This window comes from Fundulus heteroclitus, chromosome 10, assembly GCF_011125445.2.
Source record: "Fundulus heteroclitus isolate FHET01 chromosome 10, MU-UCD_Fhet_4.1, whole genome shotgun sequence".
NCBI classification, from domain to species: domain Eukaryota; kingdom Metazoa; phylum Chordata; class Actinopteri; order Cyprinodontiformes; family Fundulidae; genus Fundulus; species Fundulus heteroclitus.
The window spans coordinates 21,360,870-21,379,782 of NC_046370.1; the positions used below are offsets into that span (position 1 = coordinate 21,360,870).

The 18,913-nt window shown below is 40.6% G+C and overlaps 1 protein-coding gene across 1 annotated transcript in view; it reads left to right on the forward strand.

Moving 5' to 3' along the window:
• Positions 1 to 18,913, forward strand: part of LOC105920222 (dynein heavy chain 9, axonemal) — a 211,752-nt gene that overhangs the window by 111,004 nt on the left and 81,835 nt on the right. Inside the window, exons 46-52 of the mRNA XM_036142589.1 lie at positions 101 to 224; positions 2,836 to 2,978; positions 6,403 to 6,564; positions 6,791 to 7,024; positions 15,536 to 15,616; positions 15,780 to 15,959; positions 16,537 to 16,767. Of these exons, the coding sequence (XP_035998482.1) occupies positions 101 to 224; positions 2,836 to 2,978; positions 6,403 to 6,564; positions 6,791 to 7,024; positions 15,536 to 15,616; positions 15,780 to 15,959; positions 16,537 to 16,767 (1,155 nt within the window). The remainder of the gene's footprint in view (positions 1 to 100; positions 225 to 2,835; positions 2,979 to 6,402; positions 6,565 to 6,790; positions 7,025 to 15,535; positions 15,617 to 15,779; positions 15,960 to 16,536; positions 16,768 to 18,913) is intronic.

Sequence of the window (18,913 nt, forward strand, 5' to 3'; positions counted from 1 at the left end):
GAGAAACTCCTTTTATCATAATAATGTACAGCTCCACTCTCTAACAGCTTCAGTTTTTTTTTATTATATGTGTCTCCCTCCCGATCCTCCTCCCATCCAGACTGACCTGGCATCCCTCTACATCAAAGCTGGTGTGAAGAACGTTGGCACAGTCTTCCTAATGACTGACGGCCAAGTGGCAGACGAGAAGTTCCTCGTTTTGGTCAACGATCTTTTGGCATCGGGTAACAGCAGGGCTTTCTAATTACTGCTTCTCGTGTTTTCCAGGATACATTTCTTTCTGTTTTTTTTTTTTTTTTAAGCTTAGAATGGATATAAATGTCATTACTCCTCAGTTTGACTCTAAGATTGTGAAGAACTGCAAGGAAGATCAAACCCTACTGTTTAATAGTTCAGATCCTGAAGAAAGGAACATATCTGTGTTTATAACTGTTTTAGTAACGTATAATTTTTTGTAAAATGGATGAATGCAATTTATTGTATTGATATTTTCTCTGTACAATGAAAACCACTCCCTAACCATGTCTTTCAGGGCAAACATAATTAAGTTCTGTAACTCAGTAATTTTGATTACATAACTTCTTTCACTTCTTTTTTGTTCCCAGTCTGACCTTTACCCAAAGGTGGCTGCACCCTCAGAATCTAGCACAGCGATATACACAACTGACACAAGTTTGCCGACTCTCGCTCTTTAGGAGCTTCAGCTTTTCCTTCATTTATCGCTCCCTTTCTCTTCCCAAAGATCTATCACCCCAAGTACAGAAGGTGTACTTAATTCAAAACACTTTTTTTCCCCACAATGCCTTCTGTTTTCTAAAACCCTTGGACAATTTGATATACTAGCTCCTCCCTACTGATGCTTGCAGCCTCAGTCCTGTACTATTGGTCAGAATGCCAACCGACTGATAATGGAACTTGTTCAGCTATTAACATTATGAAACATTGGCCACAACTTTTTCTCTTAGTTCCTATAAACAGGGTGTCAGCAGCATATGACATTTTTTTTTAAAATACCCGTGGCCCTGGAACACTGCTCTTTAGTATGCTACAAAATACACATGTAACACAACAGGACACTAACCTCTCAGAAAAGGCATTGGCAGGTTTTTGCATGTGGTTCTCATTGTCCATTGCTGCTTCAAGGTCAGGGCCTTGGGCCAAAAGAAGCTATTATCAATTCAGTTTCTGCAAGCCTTTCAAGCTTTCTAAAAAAAAAAAAAAGCCGGTGGAGAGCACTGCTCAAGAACATGTAGTAATATTTTACAGCATATGAAAAATTAACGGACAGAAACTGGAAACCAGTCACTGAGCATTTTGGAATCCCTACATTGTATTCCCAGGCAGAGCAGACAGCTGCCAGTAAACAGGCTAGCAGGCTATGGATTTTGGAAGCAAGCCTTTGACTCGCAGGTCTTTGTTTTCTCTCTCAACAATCTCCTTGTCATCTGCTCCCATTACTTTACAAAAAAAAAATGATGTCTTGAACTCGGTCTAAATGATGCTGAAACATATAATAGGTTGTGAATGTGTTAACGCCGTTCCGTTTTGCTTTCTTACAACCTGGATTTTTGGATCTCCCTTTGTCTTGTTCTTCCAATTTCAACAAATGATGGAACTATATTAAATAATACCCTACATTAACTGTGTTAAATAATAAGAAAAACATGTTTTAAAAACCAAATAATAACATAAAAACTGACAAATGGCTGTTTTAATATGAAAATCCGCATTTGTACAATAACAGCTACCAGAAACAATGTTGCAAAAAGTAAGCATAGCAATCTAGAACCCGTACAGCGCTAGTAACGTTTTGCCGAAAAAGTATGAAGGTGCCACAGTCAGATGAGACTAAAATTCGGCTGTTAAGCTATAAAAGGCAGCACAATGCCTGGTGAAAACACAGCATGTCTTATCGTCCTCACAGTGAAGCAAGGTGCTGGCAGCATCATGCCTTGGAAATGTTTTTTCTTTTTTTAAAGACTGGGGAAAATAGGTTTTACAGAGAGATGAGAATAGAACAGAGGTGTACCTTCCAGCAGTGCAATTACAATTACCACATAGCTATAGCGAGGCTTAGAGAGTTTTGGGGACAACATTTATTTTTATTTTTTTTGGATGTGCAGGAAAGCCAGGACCTTGACCCATCATAGGGCATATTACCGAGCTCAAGCAGCAACCCTTCAAACTGAAGGTGTGCCATGAAGAATTAGCAAGGATCCTAGTGCGTACCTATTCCAACCCTGTGGAGACAAACCTCGAGAGACTTGATGCTTGATTGCTGCAAGATTTCTTTAGCTAATATTTTCCCCAAACTCGGGCTCAGAGTTCATATATTTATCCCAAAAACGGGTTAACCTCCTGTTGACATCACAGGTTCAACTATATTTACCTCCGATGCTTTAAAAGTAAATGGAAATAAGGCATTGAGATACAGCTTATTTAAAAAGGATTTTATTTTGCCTAAACATCAAACACGAGCTTGAAGCCGGGAGCGGCTACGCGGTGAAACAACGATTAAAGCACCTTAAGTTACTCGGGATGAGTTTTCTTTGACTTATCGCGCAACCCCGGTACGTCCGTCTGCACACTCCTCGCTCATCAGTTGCTCGAGTTTTAGCTGCGACTTAAAGCAGATGTTTGTATTAGCATAAGTCCTCCGCATGATCTCCGGCAGTCGTCACCTCTATTACCACAGCTAGATTTGATTTAAGAGTCCCTGTGCTCGGTGTCAGCTCAGATCCCAACAAGATAAGAAACTTTTTCAGAGTTCTCAGACAGCTAAAGCTCACATTAAGGAGAAGGAGGGGGTAATGTGATTCGTTTTATTCATTCCAGGAGAGATTCCCGACCTGTTCCCAGACGACGAGGTGGAGAACATCATTGGCAGCGTGAGGCCAGAGGTCCGCAGCTCCGGATTGATGGATACCCGAGAAAACTGCTGGAAGTTCTTCATCGACCGCGTTCGCAGGCAGCTGAAGGTGAAGCAGACAGATAGGACAAAAAAGGCTCGCCTGTTTGCTACTGTGAATTTCTAAAGCAATCATCTCGAAACAACCGTTCCTCGGCGGCTCCCTTCCAGGGGGAGAGTCGAGCATTAATCTTCCGCGCCGAGCTTCGCCCGTGTTTGATCTCCATCCGTTTCTTAATGTAGCAACGGCTTGCCACCTCACACCCCAGCTCACCGTCCCTAAATAAATAAAAACTCTCAAACTTAGATAAACATCTGGCTTCAGGAAAGGAAAGCTTTTCCCCAGACAATTTTCTTCCCTGACACTTTCAGATGAACTTGAATGCGTCGGAGGGGGGGGGGGCGGTGGACGTCATTATAAATCATCAGTGTGCGCAGAAAGGCTGCCGTTTAGCTGCAGATAATTTCACCAGCTTGTCGTCGCTTTGTTCCCCCTGGGGAGGGAGAGATTCCAGAGGGCTGCTTATCCTGTCATTATTATAGCGTACACCCCCCACCCCCCGACCCCCCACACCCCTACCAACCCGCTCCCAGCACAAGCCTCTCAAGATTGGGGAGTGAATAAATAAAGAACCAATCCCACGGGGCAATCTTCTAAAGAGTGGATTTCTGACTGTTTCGTTCTTTCTATTTAAACTGCTTGTCTGGGTGGAAAGGGGAACTTTCCCAGAAATGTTGGCAAGCCTCAATCTTTTGCATGAAATGTGCTGAGGGTGTGTTTCGGCATGTCGCTCGGTGCGTTAGAGCACAAATTGCCAAACTAGGCCATGATTTTACATGCTTTGGGAAGTTTTTTTTTGACGTGCGGCTCCCGGTCTATGGGGATGGGTTTGAGGGGGTTAACAGGGGAAGAGGGGGGGAGAAGGATCGTCTGCACTCATGGGCGGTCAACCCCTGACACACAATCAGTGACTCAAATAACCAGAAGAATCGATTCACATCTAATTTTGGCTTAATTTGGTACACATGTATTTGATTCATTTGGTTATGTAAATGATTCAGGTGTGTGTGTGTGTGTATGTGTGTGTTCTCACATGGTTCCAGCATAGGGCGACTGTGACGTCTGGACACTCCACATGCTGACCATTTGCACAATATGACCGCCCTTGTAAATCCGCATAAAGGTTCACTATCTAATGCTATCTAAAGCCTCAAAGAGGCATCCTCTGTATTTGGTGACCTTCACCCAGGTGTTTTCACTAGCTGTCAAACACTCTGGAAACTGTCTGACAACTCAAGTCGTTCCACTCAAACCCTCAGATGTCCGTTCTAGCTGTAAAATGTCCTTGCAAATTGCATAAGTTATGTATCCGTCTGTATGCGTATGTGTTACATTTAAACCAGGCCATTCGCTTGGGCTGCTTATGCCTGTTTTTATCGGTAAGCGTGCAGAAGGGTGTTTTGATTACATGGCAGCTTTCTGTAGGTAAAAAAACAGCGGGAGAATCTTGTTCATTTGAATAAACATCGAAAATAATTATACTTTAGTCTTGTAGCATCCCCTTTTGTGGATTTATGTATTAAATATTTAATATGTAAGGTAGTAACGCAGCAAATATTCCTATTCATGTAGCCACTGGGGGAAAAAGTACTACTTTTCATTTAATTTCAGCTTTTCTCTGTGGTCTTTAACATAGTAGTATACAAATTGATTAAATACCTAAAAGCACTTCAACATTTTTTACATCTCGAGAATGAAATCTGTGTAGCAGAGCTTCTGACAATGTTTTATATATATATATATATACATATATATATATATATATATATATATATCTATAGTACTATATAGTAGTATATGTATGTCATATATACTGTTACGATCTCGTTATCTATCTATCTATACTGTATGTCTCGTCCTGTCGCTCTCTGTCTATCTATATTATCTATGTATCTCTCATATTATCTATATCTATTCTCTCTGTCTTCTGTATGTCTTACTCTTGTCCTCTCTCTCTTATCTCTTGTATCTCTCTCTCTGTCTCTCTTTCTCTCTCTCTCGTTCTCTCTTGTCCTGTCTCCTCTGTCTCTTCTGTCTCTGTCTCTTCTTCTGTTCTCTCTCTTCTCTTCTCATCTGTCTTCTCTTGTCTCTATCTTCTCTGTCTCTGTCTCTATGTATCTCTGTCTCTTGTCTCTCTGTCTCTGTCTATCTGTGTCTCTCTCTCTTCTCTCTACTCTCTCTTATGTCTACTGTTCGATATTTGCTCTTCTCTCTCTGTGTCTCTCTCTATCTCTGTGTCTCTATTCCTGTCTCTCTATCTCTGTGTGTATATATATATATATATATGTATATGTGTATATATATATATGTGTATGTGTGTGTGTTTGTGTTCTCTGCCAACTAAGGTAGACAATGAGTGAAGTCTTTATGTTTTAACAAAGTAACCTTTGTTAATAATTCATTTATGTAAATATATCTGTTATTGGACTGCATGTTGGGGTGATCATGCGCTCCATGGTCTTCTTTAGCAACCAGGTTCACTCACACTTCTTTTCTTTAGCAGAGAAAAGATTGCATTGAGTAAATACCAACACATTTTCAGATCAAATATCACACCCTCTGAGAAATGTGGAAGAAAAGAAGATAACGGTCTGGGGAACATGGGGAGGACTCCAAACACACCTCAGAATCCACATTCGGTAGCAGAAACAAACTGAGCAGACCCCAGGAGAGCGGTCCAAGGTAGAATCATACGAAACTAAAGAAAAAAAAAAAAAACACTCTGTGGAAAGAAAGGAAGCATATTTTTGCTTGGGTCGAGGCCTTTGACTCTCACCTCCTGATTAATCATTTCGTCTAAAATTAAATTTCTCCCTGATCCCACAGATATTGTTATAAATGGGTTCACTGAATTTTCTATGAGGGTTAATTAAACCTTTCAACTGAAACCTCCTCTTTTTTTACCTCTTTTCAAGCCATACAAATATCATATTATAATATAAAGAAGAGAAATGAAATCTTATTTAGGATGTTCAAGAAAGCCTTGAGTTAAACTTAACATTTGCTGCATGCAGCATTTTGTTTTTTCTCTCTGCCTCTGACTTGAGTGATTACCATCCGCCGTGTCTCTGGGTGAGCCTTCTGCTTGTTTGTTTCTTCAGTTTGAAAATGTCGAGCATCTGGCTGAGTGTCTCAACAAGCCAGCTGTTAGTCTCCAGCAGAGAAAATCAGTCTGACATATCCCACAGCTCAACACACCCCTTTAATCCACATACTTGGTGGAAGCTTTATTTGCCTAATGATGGAGCCGCAGATAATTAATTCACAGTTCTCCGTCGCCCCTCTTGACCGTAAAGGCGTGTTCGTCTGAGTGCGCCTTTCTTCTGCAAGTCTGCTGTGAATCGACGTTCGTCCAAACCAAAACAACCGCGTGACTCGGATCTGTCCGTGTGTTTGAGTTCAACCCCCCGTTGTTTGTTGCCGTCCCTTGCAGGTCGCCCTGTGCTTCTCTCCGGTCGGCAGTAAACTCAGGGTCCGGAGCAGGAAGTTCCCGGCAGTGGTGAACTGCACGGCGATCGACTGGTTCCACGAGTGGCCACAGGAGGCGCTGGAGTCAGTCAGCTTGAAGTTCCTGCAGGAGGTGGAGAATGTCGAAGTGAGAGAAACTCCCGCTTTAAGAAACACAGTACATTCACGGAAAAAGTTGACCATAAAAAAGGAAGTTTTACCCCTGAAAATGAAATTAATTTGGCATTCGGTGCACCCTAAATTACAGTCACAGACCGAAGGCCACAAAAGTCGCATTCTTTTATTGCCCCTCATTGCAATCTACAGTCCTTTGCTTTCATTGTGAACTAAGTGGTGACTCTACAATCATGCAGCCTCAGGTGAAGGAGTCGGTGAGCAGATTCATGGCTTATGTCCACACCAGCGTCAATCAGACGTCCAAGAAGTACCTGGCTAACGAGCGCCGCTACAACTACACCACGCCGAAGTCTTTCCTGGAGCAGATCAAGCTGTACCGCAGTCTGCTGGGCCAGCGGAGCAAAGAGCTCACTGCCAAGATGGAGCGATTGGAGAACGGCCTCCAGAAGCTCAGCAGCACATCTGCTCAGGTATTTACATCTTGTATATAACCTCAAAGTAGATAATTAATAACCTAGCGAGAATTGTTGGGATTTGGACATCATTTGGTCCCCAAGCAGACCAGTGATGGGTGGAGAAAGGCTGTAACTGCAAAATGCCTAGCTTTAGCATTAGTTGGTCATAAGTAGGAATTTCACAAGTTAAGGCACAATGGTGCTAAGCAGTAGCTGACAGTGACGGAAGGCCCTGAGACTTTGGCCATGCTTTTAATTCAGACCTTAAACAATAGAGGTGTAACAAGATCTTATAGGACAAGGTCTTGTGGTATTAAAACAGTGAGATAGTTCTAATCAAACTTAGGTTTCTTGCTCAGAAATGTCTTGTTCTGTATGTCCATGACTTTGTTCGGTGAACTAAGTTTAAGCCCTATGCTTGTCAATAAGTGGTACAAGTACGGTTGGCAGTATTTAAATTGCCTGTAGTGCTATGATGTTGATATCTGGCATTTGCAAGGAAAAAAAGTAAGAGAGAGAGAAAATAACTGGAAAGTAAAAGTGATAAGCACCAACAGACAGCAAGGTGATTTGTTCAAGCACATTCGTCTTGGCTTTAACAGAAACTTCTCAATACACCAAAAGGTCCAAACGGACAACAGTGAAGCATAAGCAATTACTGCCTTCCGTTTGCATCTGTACGTCAAACTTCAGAGCAAAACTTTAAATCATTTCCCTGAAAGAATAAAAAGCTTGCTACAAACAATTAGCAGCCAAAACACACTTCGTTCCTGCAACCCGCACCGTCTTCCGAAACGTTTCACCCACAATCCTTCCTACAACCCTGGTGTCAGGAATAACGAGGATTAAGAGTGCGCTTTTCATTTGTCAATGTGGGAGAAAGTGACACTTCAATGCATTGCAGTTCTAAGGACGTGAAACACAAGCACCGACTTTCAGATTTGTGCCAATCAAGCCTGCAACTGCTCTAAAGTTATTTCGTAGGGGAACTAACGTCACATGTTCAGCTCAAATTGCTTTATTAACAATATTTAAGAACAATCTAACCAAGCAATACAGTGACATACAGTATAACGTCTAAGACGATAAAGAGTAAACATGCTGTATTAAAAAAGAGATTAGTCTTTTGCATATATTTAACTGTAAACTGTGTTAAGATGGAGATGTAAATTCTGCAGGTTTGGAGCAACTATTGCAAAACAAAACCCCTTTTTCATTTGGAAGAGGAACGAGCTACATTTCGACTTAAGTACTCTAAAAGGTGTACCGATGTTGGTGCCCACACGATGGACAAATACTGTTTTTATAAAACTCTGAAAGTGATCAAACCCAAAGATAAAAAAAAAAATACAAAATTCACCACAGAGTCAGATTTAAAATAATCTTAAGTAATATTAAGTGGCACAGTTATAGTCCTTGTTTAAAACTGATAGAGAATCTGTGAAGCGTCCCAATGATTAAAGTGATTGTTGGGAGGCCTTCCAACCTCAAAGCTCATCATCAGAGATTAATCATCAAAATACCAGCAGACCATTTCAATGCTGGTCAACAATGATTAAAGGGTCTATTCTTGCGGTAATGCCAAACATTTTTCATGTTAAGAAGGATACAATTAATGTTGACGTGCCTTTATCTATTAAAAGTTCAATGAAAAACAGAAATGTTTTTTAATCCCTTGAGAGATACAGACATAAGCCTTCAGGCTGAGTGAAAACTCATTTTAAATCTTAATCTTGCAGGTTTATGAAATATTTCAGGCTGAACTGTAAGTGTTCATGCTTTATGCTGCATTTTGAACTGTTTTTTAAATTTTAAATTTGAATTAAAAAAACTGTTAAAATGTATTAGAACAATTCTAAACCAATTATCCAATTTGAGATTGTTGTTGAAAATTACACCCAGATTCATGACAAAAGCATTAACTAAACTGATGATGGAATTAGATTTTGCGAAGCCATTTACTTCCCCCCTTTTTTTTCTTGAGTATTTTAGCTTATTTTCTGTTGATATTTCAGCAGTTTGTTCAGGGGATTTCTGCTCTTTGACCTAACTGGCACATAGACCTAAACAGTCCCTGCTACCTGAAAAGTCTCAAATCCACGAAATGACATATTTCCTCAGGGTAAGCCGGTAAATAACGTCGGTAAAACTTAAAATTGGCAGTTTCATTTTAGGTAAATAACTCAAAACTCATTGGTATGTTTTGAAGATCTAAAATTTCTGATTTTCAGTGTCATCAATGTCAGTTTTACTGCCCTTCAAGAACAATCTAGAATTATGTTATTTATGTTGTGTGCCCAAAGGAAAAGTAGAAAAACAACCATTTTTGCCATAATATTTTGAATGTATAAATTATAGCAATTGGTGCAGTTCTGCAATGGAAATCCGTTTCTATAATTGAATGTTGCTAAGAAAACTGAACACCTTGGTGAGCTGTCAATAAAATCAGGGGCGTTGTGCCCAGAAGAACAAAAGCCAATACAATTTCCATTACTGAGGTGCAGATGGAAGTGGTCTATTTGGGTTGAATACAGGATTTCTCCTGCCCGTTGGGCGGTTGCTATTTGAATTCTTTGGACCATAATCAAGCACGCACACTGTAGAAGCCATGCTGGATATCTCACATATCAGCATATGTCTCTCCAAAGTTCCAATTTACTCCTCTGCATCCAAGGTACCTGAACACATCCAAGTCAGCCATGCCAAAGGCACTAATGGACTCCACACAATCGCAGATGCTTATATAAGCTTGTACAAATTAGCAAATTACACATATGATTATATTTTTATTCCATCTCGTTCTAATCATTACAGCTCAATTGGCATAATTGTCTTTATTCACAAGCACGAGAATAGCTTTGCAGCTATGTATTGAGAAATAAATCCACCAGTTCCGCAGTTATTTTAAGGGTAGAATCATACAGGACATTGCAATTTGGATTTAGTTTTTTTTTAAACATGTTTCTATGCTTCATTAATAATGTTTTAGTGTGAGTTTCAGACAGTTCTTGGTTTATTTTGATTTTGTAAATGCACGTCAATGGGCCAGTAAACTCTAAAAGGAAACTTGGCAAAAAGACAAATAAGGCATGCAAAACGATTTAGACCTCTTGACCTTTTGCACATTTTTTCATGTCACGAACACAAACCTGAGTGTATTTCATTGGGATTATGATTAACCAAAACAAAGTAGGGTATAATTTTGAAGTTATATATATATATACATATATATATATATATATATATATATATATATATATATATATATATATATATATATATATATATATATATATGCATCACAGCATCATAGCATCACAGCATGGTCTTACCCCAGCAATGCTTTCCCATGGGACCGTTAGGTTGAGGGAGCTGTGCAGTGTTATATATGTGTGGTCATAATGTGACTAAATAAGGCGCTGTTTTATCTAGCATCTATGCACCTTGCAACATCACAGCACATACATATGCAAAGCTGTTTGCAGTGAAGACAGCAGGATTAGTTGTATGAAATTACCATTTGCATAAGGTAATGTTTCGATCTTTAATATCCACACCTGGATCCATTTGTTCTAATATTTACCATCTCTACAGTTTGCCAGTGGAAAACTATATGAATAATGGAATGCAAAGTTTGAGTGTGAAGCGGTCCTAATTATAGTGGGCCCACTATCCTCTGTGAGTTAATGTAGGGCCCACTACACAAACACAGTTTCGCTTTGGCATAACATGTATCTCTGCTGCTTTGCATAAACAGGCCCACACATTCCCACCCGCACAAAAAATCACACATAAACGCATAAACACCCCGTGCGCATAAGTGACGTTGGTGCTGAAAACCACAGAGTGTCCTGTTTTCTGTTTTCCCGTCTCCTATTTACTGTAGAACTAAGCTGCCACAAATACATTATATATAGTGGTTATTATGCTATCTGAGGAGCCTTTTTAATTAGAGAGCACACCCTTTACAGCAGCAGGCCACCATTAATGCAGCCTGTGTCTGTTAGTGCAACCGCGCCGATGCCTGCCCTATTTTAAGTATTGTTATTTAACATTCTGCACAAGAGGAGCCGTGGATCATCAGGGGCTGCCGTGGTCATGCTAAACAAGGACCAAGAGGGTTAAAGCAAGCACTCTATATGTGTGTGTGTGCGTGTGTCTGTGTGTGTGTGTGTGTGCAAGGCACTGTGAGCCGTCTTGTATCTTTTTTTATGAGTCACAATCTCCCTTGGGATGACAATAGTTTATTTTATTTTTCCTCCTCTTTGTGCGGATGCCGTGGTGCCTTAGGCTTCTTTAATTTTGATTTATGTTTGGATTTGGCAGACTTACCACAAACAGCTATAAAAGATGGAATGCCATCAAAAGTGTATGAGTTGTAAGAAAATTTAATAAAGAGGCAAGTAAAGTTACAACCAGCCGTTGTTCAACCTTTGGAAGAGCTCTTTCTAGGTTCAAGGCACACAGAATTTGAAGAATAGAGTCACTTCAAATTCAGAGCTCTTTTCTCACACCTTCATATAAACTACTCCACATTACTTTATGTAGTCTATGAAATGGTGCTAAATGTTAAAATGTAATATCTTTAATCACTTAGCATATTTACAGCTTTACTGAACATTATTTGCAATCTTGTTCCAGATAGGTTTTTGCTCCACATTTCAGATTACATATACTGTATGTCAATATAGCTGAATTTTCCGTTAATCTACTTTTATTATATGGATGGATGGATAGATAGATAGATAGATAGATAGATAGATAGATAGATAGATAGATAGATAGATAGATAGATAGATAGATAGATAGATAGATAGATAGATAGATAGATAGATAGATAGATAGATACTCACCACCCCCTATATACCTTATTCAGTATAGCTGTTCAATTGCTTGTTAACACAAACATGGAGTTTTCTAATCACATGCCAGTCTTTCAGTATATATAGGCATCTGGACGATATAAGAAAGCCTTGCTAAAGTTCAGAGCGAGCACCAGAATGGGAATTTCAGTGACTGTATGTGGCATGCTTGTTGGACCCAGGTGGACTGGTCTAAAAATTTATGAAAAGGCTTATCAGCTGAAATTTTTCCGCAAACCCATGTCCCAAGCTTACACAGTATGGTGCAAAAAAGGGACAATATGCAGTTGTGTGGACAAAAAATGCCTTTTTGATATGGAGAATAGAGGATGAGGGCTAGACTGTTGCATAATGTCTGAAAGGTTAAAGTAGCTTGAAAAACTAACCATTACCATTACTTTGGCTTAAACACCATCAATAGTTCCAGTGATGGTGTAATGGTGTTTGTTGTTTATTTTTGGCAGACTCCAGACCCCTTGGTAGAAATTTAGCATAGTTTCTGCCTGAGCATTGTTGCTGATCTTGTACATTCCTTGAAGATAATCTATCCACCTGCCATTCCATCCTGTCATTACTTGATCCTTTATCCCCAGATTTGACTTGGATCATCCATGCAAGTTTCAGTCGCGTAATGGCGTATGAGTTAAAGGCCGTCCGAAATCGGCACAGCAGTCCGAAGCTCCTTCCCGACTCACGAGAAAGTTGATGTTGACGTCATGAAAGGTCAAGGAACAGGAGCTAGGAGCTATTAGAACACTTCAGATGCAGCCAAGGTACCAGTTGGAGGTGAGGTTTATTCTGGGCAGGAATATTTGGCAACGGATGAGGGTGGAGTTCGGTCTAGGTGGTAAGATCAGGCAATGGTTAGGGGTGGAGTTTGAGCTGAGCAGAATGAAAAGGCAGCAGATGGGGTGGATATTGTTTGGAGTGTTAATATAAGGGGGAAAAGGATAATAAACTACTGATTCTTATTCCATAAACCTATCATAGAAACTATATACTATTTTTTTTTTTATTGGAGACCATGGGAATCCCATTGCAAACAACCTGGGTGTTACCTTTGAGAATAATTTATTTCAAAAAAACAAATGCACTTGTGAAAGTATTTTTTTCTGTACAAGCAACCTTGCCAAGATTAAGTTATTTCTCTTGTTCCTGTGACCTCTCTGTTTTAATCTACTGTTTTGGAACAGTTTTAGATTTGCCATTTCTTGTTCCATCAAGACATTGATGAGTGAGTTTGGAGTGGGCCTGCTTAAAACATAAAACAGAACAAAGCCTTTATATAAGAGTTGAAGCTGTGGTTGGGCTAACGTCACATTAAACTCCATAGATTACAAACCAGATGACACCAAAGTTCAATACAGTGAGCTTTGGGCCACACTGATTGTTTTTAATGTGCTCACATACAGATTTGGTTGGATTAAGTTCACTCTTAGAATACTAATTAATACTTTCTCTGAACCCCACAAGCTTTCATTCAAACATGTGACATTGTGTTGTTGTTTTTTTGTAAAAATAAAGGAAGTAATATCTTTTAGTATTATTTTTCTCAACATAGACGTGTCGCACATCTAAGTCAACGTTGCAGCGACAGCAGTCGTGACAGGTCTTTTTGCAGAGAGCGATGCATCGGATGGTTCTACCCTACAGGTTAGAAGCAGAAAGCCGGCAGATGCTTCTTTGTTTCATGAATGAAACTATACATACAATGCAGGGCTCTCTGTGAAATCTCAACCTCTGCTGAGTTTAGGCCCGTGAGCTATCTCACACATGGATGAATACATTGAGTCTGTTGCCGTGGTATCAAAAACACTCGCCTTAAGAAACGGTTGTTCCAATTTACATGTACAGCAGCGGGGACCGAGTGTGGGTTGTCTCATAAAGACGGTCAGGAGGAGAGAGACACATTTTCTCTCTCTCTCTGCTCGGATTCCTGTCTGCAGCATATATGCACAAAAAACAGCTCAGCTGTATCACCCATGTCCTCCACCAATTAGTGTGTCCCTGGTTCCCCCGTCCTCCTCCTCCCTTCCCCCCCCCCCCCACTGCCTATTCATCATGTTGATGGCTCACTTGGTGATGGTCTAATATTCAACCAATTCTTTTGCATGGAACGGTAGCGAGCCGAAATGGCTGTCTTCCCTCCGGCCTGATTTCCAGTTGGTTAATTAGCTGAAAGACAAGCTGGAAAAACAGTTTGTTTTTATTTCCCCAGTGCAACGATTTTGATAGAGTCGGACAGCGATGCCGAGCCCTATTTGTTTGGGAGTTATAGGGAATTTGCAACAGCTTTAATTTCTCTTTATGACCGTCCTTGGTCTCTGTTCATGTGTGCGTGTTGGTGTGTGTGTGCGTGTGTGTTTGGGCCGATAGCAGCTCTTGATCCTAAAGCTTTTATTTTATTTATTTTTTTCCCCCCCACAGAAATCCATGCCATTCATCTTTTCTGTCGCTTTATCTGCTTGGACAGGGAAAGACTTTCTCTACATAATGGATTAAAGGTCACATGGCACAATCCAGCACCGGCGCAGAAATCTTATCATCAAAAGGTTTAGGCCACTTTGTGGGGGCTTATTTGTTCGGCTTTCCCACTCACAGAATCATATCCGCGGCTTTGAACAACTAAGGAGATGTTTAGATTTCCGTTAAACGGCTGCTGAGCTTTGTCAGCAGTTGTATTCTCCACACATCCCGGTGGTGATACAATCACAGGCAATAAACAATCAGTCCCCCTAAAGCGCACGAGAGTTTAAATGAGATAATAACAGACTCATTTGCTACAGCGCGTTACAAGATGATACCCGCAAATACCAGAAATAGATTACGCTTTGCTGTTTTGTTGATTCCACCTCTTATATTACGGATCAGGTTATACTCGCCCCACGCTTAGAAAATAGTGCTGATATTTTCACCTGACAAAGCAGTTTAGCGTACCTTTTTGACAAAGACGATTGTATTAACCACGTCTGTCGTTTCTACATGTGCATCTAATCTTTGTGACAGATGCCTCTGTTTTATTTACAACATCCAGCCTAAACGGCCTCAGACCTTGTGGTCAAAATGGACTTTGAACTGCTGAAGCCACAAATGGACTCTGTACCACATTCGTATATTGCACGGTTTTAATAATACTCACCTGTACACCTGTACCCTGCATTGTTTACATTTCATTTGTTTACATAAATCACTGCTGCACCTCTATCCTGAAATTTACTGCAATTTACAGTGATTTTTCAAGCTGTATGCAAACGAAATTTCGTTCTGTACGCACTCTGTGCATACAAAATGACAAATAAAGTTGTCTAAGTCTAAGTCTAAGTCTCTTAGAGCTGTGGATCACACACCTCAAAATAGGTTTCAGTACATTTCAGTGGAATATCCTCATAAAGACAGGTACTAAGTTGAACATCTAGCGAGTCTTTAGCCAACCATGTGAATTTCGGTCATCATGGAAAGAGTATGGCACGACTTCAAGCCTGCCAAGACTTGGTCCGTTCCCTAAATTGACAGCCTGGGCAAGGAGGGCGTCAATCATTGAAGGTGTAGACGTCCTCAGCTAGGATGGAAGAATCTGCACTCAGAACAACTACCATGTCTATAGTATTAGCCATTAGTCGCGTGTTTCTCACCTCCTGAACTACAGAGTCTCCCTCTCTGATAGGTGGATGACCTCAAAGCCAAGCTGGCTGCTCAGGAAGTGGAACTCAAGCAAAAGAATGAAGATGCTGACAAGCTGATCCAAGTAAGAGCGTATTTAATGCCATTTAGGTTGTGCTTCAATTTTTAATGACTTCCTAACAGTTGAACAGTTTCTTGTCTGTGGTGTTTGTTTGTTTGTTTTTTTTGCTCTACATTATATACCAAAGCTGACTCATTCTCTGACTAAACCATTGTGCTGCCCTCAGGAGGTTGGAATAGAAACAGAGAAGGTTACAAAGGAGAAGGCTATGGCCGACGAGGAGGAACGAAAGGTGGCGGCTATTGCTGTGGTGGTCGGTGGCAAGCAGAGAGACTGTGAGGAGGACTTAGCCAAGGCGGAACCAGCTCTTCAAGCAGCTCAGGATGCCCTTAACACCCTCAATAAAGTCAGTTCCTATCTGCATTAGTTTCTCCCATCCCCCTTTATATGTTTCTTAATTTGTATCTAATTCTAAAAAGGGTTATATTCTTTGCTCTCTATTTGATTTTTTATTTTTTTTTAACCATTGTTTCCCAGCCTTAGTGGACTTGACTGGTGAGAAAAGAGATTGCTAAATCACAGGGTTTAGCCAGGTCTTTGCTAGAATAATGTTGTCTTTATGTTTCGTCGACATTTTACTTCATCCTCGCATCCCATGCAGGTTTAAGAGCTGGCTGGGGGATTTTCCAAAACACCCTCTGTGTTTAAAAGGTGCTCTCTGTTCAAACAAGCAGAACAGACAGTTCAATCACTGCTCACAGCTCTCTCAAGATTCCTTAATTAGAATTCTCTGTTGTCACCTCAAAGTCAGCCCAGGTTCTTCTTCTTTTATTCTAATCCCCTCCTTTTTTTTTTTGTCTGTACTTTTTTTCTCCCCCCCCCCTCAGAAGACCTGAGAGATTGTGCGGCTGTTCAAACTCAATTAAATCACAGACTTCCTCTTTTCGCCTTCGATGTTCCCCCGTACGTTTTTCCCCCCACAGAACAACCTGACCGAGCTGAAGTCGTTCGGTTCTCCCGTGGCGGCGGTGACCAACGTCACGGCGGCGGTCATGGTCCTGACGGCGCCCGGCGGCAAAGTCCCGAAGGATCGCAGCTGGAAGGCGGCCAAGGTGATGATGGCCAAGGTGGACACCTTCCTGGACTCTCTGGTGAACTTCAACAAAGAAAACATCCCGGAGGCTTGCCTGAAAGCCATCCGACCTTACCTGCAGGTGAGCGTTTGCTTGTCGGCGGCCTACCGGCTGGCGAGCCGCCCGCCGCTCTGCTGTAAGTTCCGCTAATAAATCCTAATTTTAGCAGGGCTGTGATTATAATGACAGTGGCACATTATGGCTGTCAAGCATTCAAATGACAGCCAGAGAAAATCAGGGAGTAAATTAAGTGTTGCAAATTTAACAGCTGCCCTGATTATGAGGTTCAATGAAGCAGACACGAGGTATGCCAGTGCAGCAGATAACACTCACACTTCTGGTTCCTCAAAATGTTCCTATGATATGAAATGCTCTTATCTTTTCGACAACAAACCTTATCTTCCAAAAAACATGCGGGGGGGAAAAAAAAAATGTGTACGCCTCACAACCGCCTGTTTTCCAAACAACAATTTGGACAGGTGGATATTTGATGTCAGTGTCAGCAATGACAGATTCAAATGATAGAAATGAACCAAACAACCAGAAAATACACTTTGACACTTTGTGTAAACTGTGATAAACAATTCATTTTCTGGTAAAGAAGGAAAAAGGGACGCTACTGATGTTTATCTCTACTTAAAATGGAAAATTATACACATATTAGAACATTGTTATTCTTCATTAAAGGCGGCTCGCCCTGTTTGAACCGCAGACATTTAGTTTGATATACTGCTGACTGATGAAGTGTGAGTGAACCCCATGGTACGATCAAAAGAGTTATCTGAGGACTTCAGGAAGAAGATTGTAGCAGGGTACGATGGATGGGAAGGAGATTTTTATGGCTCTTACCAAATTCAAATCCACCATTCCGCTATACAAGGGAAGAAAACAACTGACCACAGATCCAGGTCTGGCCAAGAAAGTTTAAACTCAAACTGCAAAATTCTAAAACAAGTTTCCAACAACCCTAAAATCTGATCTACATTCTCCAGCAGGAACTTACTCCTTGAGATATCATAACTGGGAGTGATGGCTGAGTGTTTAGAGAGCCAAGTGTTTGCATCTTGGAGAGGCTGCAAAGGTCTCCGGTTCAAAACCCCAGTCTGTCACTCTGGGTCCTTGAGCAAGACCCTTGGCTGCAGATTACTCCCATGGGCCACTCAGTGTTGGCAGCCTGCTGCTCCCTTAGGAATGGGTAAAATGCAGAGGCAAATTTCCCCTCTGTGGGACTATAAAGGGAAATATTTATTTCTTTAAAAAGCCTACGCCTCTACTATTACAGACTGCACATATTTAGGAGGTTCCCATGGAGTACACTTTAAAACAAGAAGGCCAGACAAAAGTTTCGGATAGAACGTGCACAAAGACTACGCCTGCCTTCCGGAACAATGTTCTTTGGACTGATTGTGTAAATTTTGCAGATACGGACACGCAAACAGAAGAAATGCTTGACTAAAATCCAAATGCAGCATTCCAGGGAAAAAAAACACCTTTTACCAACTGTGAAGTTTCGAAGAGGCAGTGTCGTGGTTTGTGGATGCTTTTCCATAGCAGGCCTGCCTAAGATCGCCATGATAGAATCCACAATGAGTTGCACCGTGTATCATACAGTGCTAAAAGAAAATGTGATTAATCAAGTTGTGCTGGTTAAATTGAAGCAAAATCAGAACTGGACCCTGCAACATAACAAACACTTAACACATGCGGCAATTTCACCAAGACCTGGCTGAGAATGAGGAAATTGAAATAGAGAGCTTATATTTCTAACTCTTTGTGGTGCTGTGGGGTGACTGGAAATGGTAAATGGCGAGTACTAGGGCTGGACGATATAGAAAAAAAGCATATTGATAAAATAAAAATCATATTGATCGATACCGATAATTATCAAAAAAATAAAAAATATACATTTGACCTATTTTTAGATAAATAGATTCAAACACAACCCTTTATTCAACCAGCTTTTTTTTTTTTTTTACAAAATCTGTAAGTGCTAAAAAAGAAAAAAAGAACATGTGCTCTCTGAAGGCTGATGGAGCTTTCCTGGGTTTGTGATTGGTTGGGAGGATCCAATGACTGTAGTATTAATCTACATGATTGGCTAGAATGCACTTTATTATTTTAAAATCAAAAAATAATTTTAAAATAATTTTATTGAACTTTTTATTGACCCCTGTTTTTTATGTTGAACCATACATCTATCGATCAATATATATCATTATTGAATTAT